At 46.6% G+C, this 10,110-nt stretch overlaps 1 protein-coding gene across 2 annotated transcripts in view; it reads right to left on the bottom strand.

Moving 5' to 3' along the window:
* Positions 1–6,024: 6,024 nt before the first annotated feature.
* Positions 6,025–10,110, bottom strand: part of LOC149330499 (MFS-type transporter SLC18B1-like) — a 40,486-nt gene continuing 36,400 nt past the window's right edge. For both annotated transcript variants that reach the window (XM_089561099.1, XM_089561100.1), the window contains exon 13: positions 6,025–8,162. In XM_089561099.1, coding sequence (XP_089417225.1) covers positions 7,962–8,162 — 201 coding nt within the window. In that variant the 3' untranslated portion in view covers positions 6,025–7,961. The remainder of the gene's footprint in view (positions 8,163–10,110) is intronic.

Here is a 10,110-nt window from a genome sequence, read left to right as displayed (position 1 = left end):
AGTCAAAGCGTGGCTCAGCAGCACTCAGAGCCAGTCTCATATCAGCTGCCGGGTCAGGGTCGGTGAGGGTTCTCGCGGAACACAAGAAGACAGCCCGCGGAACACCTGTGTTCCGCGGAACCCAGTTTGAGAACCCCTGCAGTAGAGAAACAGGGGCCCACCTCGCGCCGTCGCTGTGGTTGTGCGCCTCCAAATCACGTGATACATGACGTCACACCACGTGACACGATGACGTCACGACAGTGGAGAAACGGGGGCCCACCTCGCGCCGTCGCTGTGGTTGTGCGCCTCCAAATTACGCGACACGATGATGCTTCGCATTCTCCAGGCTTAACCAGGTTAAGCCTCAGCCATTTTTTGTTACGCTTAGCAATAAATGTGAAAACTGGAGGGAAAAAGAGGTTGGCGAGGCCTAACTAGCTGCTTACCATGCATTAAGGGAAATGGAGGTAACAGTGCACGACAGGTAGTAGGAGTGCTGGAATTAAGTACTGAGGGCCACAGGACACAGAATGCATACATACCTTGAATCAGTCGGAGAAGTATATCGGATGGAGCGAATTTAACAAGCACTTCTGAGCTAGCAGCTTAACGATATGTGCCGAATAGCTTTGAACTGCAGTTAGCCAAGCTGATGATGAGAAGGAAAATGAGAGAGAGAAGAGAAAGGGGTTAGGAAGCGATGGGCAACTTAGCGGCTAGGTTATGCCTTGAACGAAGGAATGCGCAACCGTACCGTGGATGACATGGGAAGAACACAGAGGATGGTAACTGCAGAAGGAAGAGTCTACGAAGAGGGTGGATGAACGTTAAACCCGAAGGTGGCTCCACGGCAGAATGCAGGCCTCTATGGCTAAACCAACGCTATAATGGCTTTCCCTGATTGAAGCGCTAAGTTGGCAAGCCTAGGTGTACAAAGGTGTTTAGCTAGCTTGCCGGAAGCTTTAAAAAACGACGAGGCTCACGATGGTTCGACTCACGCTATCGTCTTGTCCAGGTCAACATATTTCTTCAATGCTCCTACTTTTCTTACTATGAAAGATAAATAAGTTAACTTTTTATACGTAGTAATTTAACAGCAAAATTTTGAATGGAAAAGTTGTAGATCAAATTGGGAACTGCCCATATGTTTAAAGTTGGTTCTTTCGTTTAGAGCTTACAGACCTGGAGATTCTAAAATTATCAAATGACTCCGCGCTCCCGCGTAGGGATGTTAGCACTCTCAAACGTCCCCCGACTGAGGGAACATGGTGGCACAAAGCCGTAAACAATGAACAAATCACCGCGTCGCAGCGGTGGCGCAGGAAGTTCGTTTTGTTCGTTTTAATAGAACTGATGCTAAAGCAGGACCGCGACCACATCGTCACCGTCTTAAGGCATAGCACAGATAATTTTCAGTATGCAGGATATACTGAATATACTGGTGCATCTTTATCGTGAAGACTTTTAAAAATTTTCCGCCTCAACCGCTGGCTCATTTGCGGTGAAACTGCGCACAGAGCTTGCGTACTGTGGTAACTTTTGTCTCGTATCAAGATTGACAACGGTACATCTCAGTACAGCCGCGCATGACGCAAACCCGTAATTTTCTAACCGAGGTCGACGAAATGAAAGCCGCCAGTACTGCGTTGTCGGTGGCGCCATCAAAGCATCCGCGCATCTCGCACCGCTTGCCGTGGCGCCTTTCGCGACGCGGAGCTTTCTCCCGCAGACAACAGATGGCGTAACCACCCTTTGGCGAAAATTTGGCGCCGATCTTTTTGCAGATGATTACGGGTTTGCATCATGCGCCGTTGAACCACAGTACTTTTGTCGATCTTACTACGAGATAAAAGTTAACCCAATACTCAAGCTCTGTGCGCAGTTTCACCGTGAGCGAGTCAACGGTTGAGGCGAGAAAGTTTTTGAAAGTCTTCACGATAAAGATCCGCAATGCTATGCTGCCGCCGATTCTAGTGTTAATAGGGTAAACTGGGGCACGTTGATGTGTGCTAACAACACGACGTGGGAGGGGAAAGACACATAATTTTAAATCCCGCTGGCTTTATTTAAGACTAAAAAAAGATGGAATCACGATAAAGTCACTTGATGAAAGCAACTGAAATAGACATTTGTCAGCACTCTGTGCAACTTTAACAGAGAATATTTTGGGCTAACCGCAGTGGTGCAGCGGTTATAAGAGACGCACCACTGCCTCGGCAGGTGGCTGTTTCAAACACAGTCAGCGGTGCCCCTTGTAAGATCCAGTTTGCTCTCCCCGAGCAACCTCTCGTGACCAATCATAAATTTAACTGCAACCTGCCACAGCGGGGAGTTAGTTCGCAATCTGCTGGGCAGGTTTCGATGACGTCACGAGTCACGTGACATAGGTTGCAGGTGAGCCACCTGTTTTTTAGCTCACAACGCCGACACCGGATTTTCTGCGGAACGGAAGCCTTAACTATGTCGCGTTAAAATAATATGGGGACCTGGCATGCCAACTGCCTATCACTGAATTTATTATACTGCACCAGTCGAATCTAGTAGAGCAGGTTATCAGTGTTAAAGCTTGGCACAAATTAGGTAATATTCCTTAATACGTACTGCCAAGCTAGTCTGCTCGACATACTTGGGAGAAGCGAAGCCCATAGCACAGAAAAAAAAATGGCCGGGGTTCAACGTGGCCTGAACCCAGTTATACGATCGAAAGCTCGTATAACTCATATAACTCCACTGTCTCATAAGCTGCATTCTCTAATATAAGATGTCACGGTCACGTGTCAAGGGCAAGGTCAGCCACCCAATGGCCATAGTCATATGATCATGCGGACGTACTACCGTAGCTTGGGTCATGCCACCACGAAGTGAAGTTCGGTTTGACCTTGTGAGGCATTGAAGGTCATCGTCCCATCCACATTGAAATCGGAATTTGTACCCCGAAGAGTAGAGCTCTCGCTCTAAAATGGGGACGCGTTCACCATAAGCAATAACAACTAATTTTATGCGCAGTTTTCGAAATTCTATACTGATACGGTTATAATACTTACGGTGGGCCACACGCCTCTCAGTAAATAAGGAGGCAAACAATAATAGTTAAAAAGGTAACTACTCAACCTCTCCGATACAGTATGCAACCAAGGGCAGTGTGGCTGTTAGGGGCTGTACAACCAACAGTGGACACCTGAACCACGCCTTATGGGAAGGCGGATGAAGTGGAAAGCTTCGGATTACTTTTCGATCACCTGGAATTCTTTATTGAGCGCTCAAGTTGCACAGTCTGCGGACGTTTTTGTATTGCACCTGCATCGAAATACTCCTGCGCAAACAGGATTCGATCCCCCGACCTCGTACCCATCAGCCGAACGCCATGGCGCTGAGCCAGCCACGGAAGTTTGATTACGAAACAGCAAACTTAAAAAAAAAAACAGCAGTTGCTAACACTGGGCCGCGGTCCACGGCGTCCTGCATTACTCCTCTGGCCAATCGTAACTGTAAACGAAATCAGCCTTTGAATGTTTGACTATACCAAACAATCCACGTATCAAAATTCTAGAGCTGATATTTTTTTCTCGGGATAAGCTTCTTGTTTACGTAACAAGAAACGTTTACACAGTGGACTACTCTTTCGTTGTAGAGGAATTCTGTGCGCGGAGGCTGAATGTGGGCGGAGCTTCACTGCACTGCTAACTTCTATCCGACTTTAAGATACTTTTTTTTTTCCGCTACTCCCTTGCAATGAAACACCCCGCGGTGCAGCTAACCGTGGGTAACGCATTCATGAAGCAACAGCATAGCATCATTATATGCATCGCAATGTCAAGCATGGCCGTCAGCAAAGTTAACTTTGTTCACTAATAGTTCCACCCGAATTCCTACAGCCTACTTCCTCTAACGAGAGCGTAGAACTTGCAACAACTTACAAGTACTTAGGAGCAATAAGGGAGTAATTACTCATTGGCATCCACCCGAGCGCAGCCATACGGCCACAAAGGAAAGCTACACAGCTTTCTCAGAAACTTCGTAGTTAAAGAAAAATTCGTCCTGGTCCGGGGTTCGAACCCGGAACCACCGCTTCACCGACTGCTCCGGTGAAGCGGTGGTCCCGGGTTCGAACCCCGGACCTGGACGAATTTTTCTTTAACTACGAAGTTTCTGAGAAAGCTGTGTAGCTTTCCTTTGTAGCCGTATGGCTGCGTTCGGGTGGATGCCAGTGAGTAATTACTCCCTTATTACAAATCTACTCCACCTTGGGGGATTCCCCTAAACATTTGACCAAGTACTTAGGAGTTCACTTTCAGGCTGAGCTAACTTGGCATTACCATATGAACACAATTTTAGCATCAGCAAATGGCGCACTCGGCCTTCTTGGGCGTAATCTCAACCACGTGCCTTCGCACTTAAAAAAAAAACTTGCTTACATCACGCTAATCCGCCCGAAAGTTGAGTACGCTTCTGCCATATAGGACCCTCAACAAGCATATGTCATAAACAACATTGAATTCCTGCAAAACCGTGCTGTTCTTTTCATATTTTCCGATTATTCACGCTTCACCAGTGTCACAGCATTAAAACAACGTGCCGAGTTAGAGCCACTATCATGTCGAAGGCATTTCGCTCGCCTAACCTTACTTCACAAACTGTATCACCATCCCACCCACCACAATGACTTCTTTTTGCCACACCCTGCAGTCTTTCCTCGCCGTGACCACGATAACAAAATAAAACGCATAACATGCCGTTCATCGCTTTACGCGAAATCAATCATTCCGCGCACCATAATAGACTGGAATAACCTGCCATTACACATAGCTACTGAGGTTAACTTAGTCATTTCAGCATTCGCTAAAGCAAACCATGGACTAACAGATTTGGTATTTTTGTTGCATTATGTGCATTTGCTGAGTATTTTATTCTGCGCTTTGTTGTTTTACTTGTGTACATTACTAGCTTAATTTTATACTTCATTATTACATGCATTTTACTTGAAGTGCCTGTGCCGTATTTTTATGCTGGTATCAACTCCCCCCTCCCCCCCCCCCCCCTTATGTAATACCCTCGCACGAGGGCCCTTAGGGGTATTGTATAAAAATGTCGACACAAGGAGTCTGCGAAACTCATCCCATTCATCAAAACCTGGGGCTCCGATGGGACAAATATTAGAAGGGTAACAGTCTGTCACGTCATGTACAGTCGGGGACAAAAGTCTCCGGACCACGTGTTCCTCTAACGAAGCCGATAGCTCTGCTATTAGTCGGCGGCTGGAGACCACACTTGTGGAGGTAAAAGTTAATTTTTTGTTCTTTCATCTCCACAAGTGCGGTCTCCAGCCGCTGTCTGATAGTAGCGCTATAAGCTTCGTTTGAGCAACGCGTGGTCCGGAGACTTTTGTCCCTGACTGTACAGAACGCTCAACTCTGCAAAAAAAAGTATGATGGAGAACTGGTGCTTTCGAATAGCTCCGGCCAGGACTGTCTCCCGTGCCCCATTTACTGCGCTCGTTACACAGAAAAGGCATGTCCAACATTCCGGGACCAAAATTTTGAAAATTGGGAAATTGTAAGATCCTGTTACGTACATATTCAATGGCAATGGTCCATTATTCTGATGATATAGCAAAACCTTAGTGTCTCCATCGATAGCATCGAACAGTTAAGGCTGCCATTGAAAATCGATGGGAACGGTTCTGACGATAGCAAAAACGTTTAGAAAAAATGCAAGACTGCCGTCTGGGGACCTGCGGATATATTGATTGTTATAGTGAAATCTTGCATTGCGAAAAAATTGAGTTCATCAATGGTTTCCCGCTCAGAAATACTTTTCTCCGAAATTGTTGTGTGCGGACAAGGACAGGCATTATCGCTCTGAGCGGAATGCGCTAATAGCAGGGAATGCAAGTCCAACTGACTAACTCAGCTTTTTTCGATCACTTACCGTACGCACGGTCTCTTACCCAATGATCGTTGAGTAAGAAAGTTCGAGTGAACTTGGTTAATACGGTTTCGAAGTCACTTAAAACCCAGCTTGAAGGAAAGACAAGTTCAATCCTCGGATTAAAAAAACATTTTATTCGCAACAAAGTGAGTCGCAACATTCACTAAAACTGGATGTACACCTTTAATTTCGCAAGCTGGCGCCACTAGGTGGAGCGAATTAACTTCGCTGCGTTGCTAGAAACGGTGTACAACTAAAACGAGCATCGCACAAACTAAGAAAAGTAAACGTGATGTTTTAAACAACAATTGAAAATTCTTAACAAAAACCCATTCGAATCCCGCCTGCTCGCCGCGACAGGTTTTAGTGCTGCACGAACAGACTACATAAGCGGTTCCGGTTTTATTTTAGCACTCAATTTATTTTACTCTTCTCGATGTATTTCAAGGGCGCAGTTATTTAATATAGAGCCCGCTTAAAATTCACGCTTGTTCCGCGTCCACTATCACGTGACCGTATCGCCAGAAACTGGGGTGCTACACATGTTAGGCGGTAGCAATGGTAACCACACCCGTACTCAGGTGCATTTCCTGTATGTAAAGCCATGTTTAGGGCACAGCTTCCTCTCCCTAACGGCATTTCCTGCTCCTATAACGATATATATGCACAGATAGTGTTTAAGCGATGGTTAATGAACCAGCATACAGGCAAGATTTGGTGCCGGTGAAGACAGTCAGTAGAGGCGCCTGCATAGTTCAGTGACGAACTTCATGCTCCTCGAGCTTGCCTTTGTTTTATTCTATTTTTGTTAGCGTTACCGGTGCAAGCCGAAGAATGAGCCCCATATATACGCTAAAATTTGACACGCCCAGCACACGAGCCCCACAATGGTGCATACGCATCAGCATAGTGCTCTGTTAGAGTTTAAATATAAGAAGGTAAACGCATAAATCCCTGCCTGTGTTACACACAGTAATAAAATGCTGTAGTCTTTTCTCCTATGTGGTACGAGCTGCAGACATTTGCTGCTGTGTGTTTGCTTTCAAAATGATGTTGGCCTGTATCTTAAATAAGTGGCAGGCCTATCCTATATCGATTCAGCAGCCCCATGTTTTACACCGGGTGCAGGGAAAATACCTTTACTGTGCTAAAAGTGTAAGCCTTTTCCTGGGACACTCTAAAAATACCTTTTTCACTTTTTTGAAATGTTCAAAGGTTGCAGGCCTATCTCCTAATGAGGGTACGGTAAAAGCCTTTGCTAATCAAAGGCTCTAGACATTTATATCGCTTGAGGAGAAAGGCATTTACTGTTCAAATACTGCAGGCCTTCCTCGAACTGGAGGCCTTTTTTATGCAGCGCTGTATGAATGATACCTTTAATCTTACTTCTGTTCTTCAATAAGTGCACGCCTATCTCATGATGAGGAGGTAGGAGAAAAGCCTTCGCTGCTCAAAGGCCTTTACATTGCTTGAGGACAATGGCATTTATGTCGCTTGAGGACAAAGGCCTTTACGTCGCTTGAGGACAAAGGCCTTTACGTCGCTTGAGGACAAAGGCCTTTACGTCGCTTGAGGACAAAGGCCTTTACGTCGCTTGAGGACAAAGGCCTTTACGTCGCTTGAGGCCAAAGGCCTTTACGTCGCTTGAGGCCAAAGGCCTTTACGTCGCTTGAGGACAAGGCCATTCCTGTTCAAATACTGTAGGCCTTCCTCTCACGACACTGAAGCACGGAACTGAAGGCCTTTCTCCTGCTGCTCTGTATGAAAAGTACCGTTTGTTATTTCTGTTCTTCAAAAATTGCAGGCCTATCTCATGATGAGTACATAGGAGAAAAGCCTTTGCTGCTCAAAACCCTTTACATCGCTTGAGGAGAAAGGCCTTTACTGTTCAAATGCCGTAGGACTTTCTCCCACGGCCCAGAAGACCTTTCTCCTGCGGCACTGTATGGAAAAGTCCGTGCTGTACAAAGGCTGCAGGCCTTTTTGCAGAAGCCTTAAGGGCACACATAGTGGGCCCAGGGGAGGCATGCAAGCGACCATGCCGCCGAAGACTAGAGCCGGGCGTTTCCATTGCAGGCTCCGTACTGCTGCTGCTGCTGCACTTGGTCCGAGATTGTGGTGAACTCGCCGCTGGCCGAGTTGGCGGTGAGCCTGCCCTTGTCCTCTTCCACCAGCCGCCGGTGGGAAAGGGATCGACCACCCTTGCCGCTGCTGCATACTTCAATGATGTAGGCGATGGCCAGCAACAACGCCTGCGTACGAGGAACATCGTAAGGCGAGATCGGAAGGCGAGATCGGAAGGCGAGATCGGAAGGAAGGAAAGACCGGAAGGAAGGAAAGACCGGAAGGAAGGAAAGACCGGAAGGAAGGAAAGACCGGAAGGAAGGAAAGACCGGAAGGAAGGAAAGACCGGAAGGAAGGAAAGACCGGAAGGAAGGAAAGACCGGAAGGAAGGAAAGACCGGAAGGAAGGAAAGATCGGAAGGAAGGAAAGACCGGAAGGAAGGAAAGACCGGAAGGAAGGAAAGACCGGAAGGAAGGAAAGACCGGAAGGAAGGAAAGACCGGAAGGAAGGAAAGACCGGAAGGAAGGAAAGACCGGAAGGCAAGTTCGGAAGGCAAGTTCGGAAGGCAAGTTCGGAAGGCAAGTTTTGAAGGCAAGTTTTGAAGGCAAGTTTTGAAGGCAAGTTTTGAAGGCAAGTTTTGAAGGCAAGTTTTGAAGGCAAGTTTTGAAGGCAAGTTTTGAAGGCAAGTTTTGAAGGCAAGTTTTGAAGGCAAGTTTTGAAGGCAAGTTTTGAAGGCAAGTTTTGAAGGCAAGTTTTGAAGGCAAGTTTTGAAGGCAAGTTTTGAAGGCAAGTTTTGAAGGCAAGTTTTGAAGGCAAGTTTTGAAGGCAAGTTTTGAAGGCAAGTTTTGAAGGCAAGTTTTGAAGGCAAGTTTTGAAGGCAAGTTTTGAAGGCAAGTTTTGAAGGCAAGTTTTGAAGGCAAGTTCGGAAGGCAAGTTCGGAAGGCAAGTTCGGAAGGCAAGTTCGGAAGGCAAGTTCGGAAGGCAAGTTCGGAAGGAAAGTTCGGAAGGAAAGTTCGGAAGGAAAGTTCGGAAGGCAAGTTCGGAAGGCAAGTTCGGAAGGCAAGTTCGGAAGGCAAGTTCGGAAGGCAAGTTCGGAAGGCAAGTTCGGAAGGCAAGTTCGGAAGGCAAGTTCAGAAGGCAAGTTCAGAAGGCAAGTTCAGAAGGCAAGTTCAGAAGGCAAGTTCAGAAGGCAAGTTCAGAAGGTTTGGTTTATTGGGGTTTAACGACTCAAAGCGACTCAGGCTTTGAGGGACGCCGTAGCGAAGGGCTCCGGAAATTTCGACCCCCTGGAGTTCTTTAACGTGCACTGACATCGCACAATACACGGGCCTCTTGAATTTCGCCTCCATCGAAATTCGGCCGCCGCGGCCAGGATCGAGCCCGGCAAGATCAGAAATGAGGAGGAGAAGGAGGCTATTATTACTAGAAGAGTGCGGTGAGGGGCTAGTTGGTACGACATTATGAGAACAAAAAGTAACTGCGCAAAAGGACGGGACAAGAGAAAGAGAACCACACGAGACAAACGCAGCTTTTTTTTTTAAGGGTACACAGAAAAGAGCCCCATGTAGAAGAAATGAAATCTATAAGAGTGCGGTGAGGGGCTAGTTGGTACGACATTATGAGAACAAAAAGTAACTGCGCAAAAGGACGGGACAAGAGAAAGAGAACCACACGGGACAAACGCAGCTTTTTTTTAAGGGTACACAGAAAAGAGCCCCATGTAGAAGAAATGAAATCTAGAAGAGTGCGGTGAGGGGCTAGTTGGTACGACATTATGAGAACAAAAAGTAACTGCGCAAAAGGACGGGACAAGAGAAAGAAAACCACACGGGACAAACGCAGCTTTTTTTTTAAGGGTACACAGAAAAGAGCCCCATGTAGAAGAAATGAAATCTAGAAGAGTGCGGTGAGGGGCTAGTTGGTACGACATTATGAGAACAAAAAGTAACTGCGCAAAAGGACGGGACAAGAGAAAGAGAACCACACGGGACAAACGCGGCTTTTTTTTTTTAAGGGTACACAGAAAAGAGCCCCATGTAGAAGAAATGAAATCTAGAAGAGTGCGGTGAGGGGCTAGTTGGTACGACATTATGAGAACAAAAAGTAACTGCGCAAAAGGACGGGACAAGAGAAAGA

Source organism: Amblyomma mixtum, chromosome 9, assembly GCF_055824585.1.
Source record: "Amblyomma mixtum isolate Tamu chromosome 9, ASM5582458v1, whole genome shotgun sequence".
NCBI classification, from domain to species: Eukaryota; Metazoa; Arthropoda; class Arachnida; order Ixodida; family Ixodidae; genus Amblyomma; species Amblyomma mixtum.
This window is presented reverse-complemented; position numbering and strand designations above follow the sequence as displayed.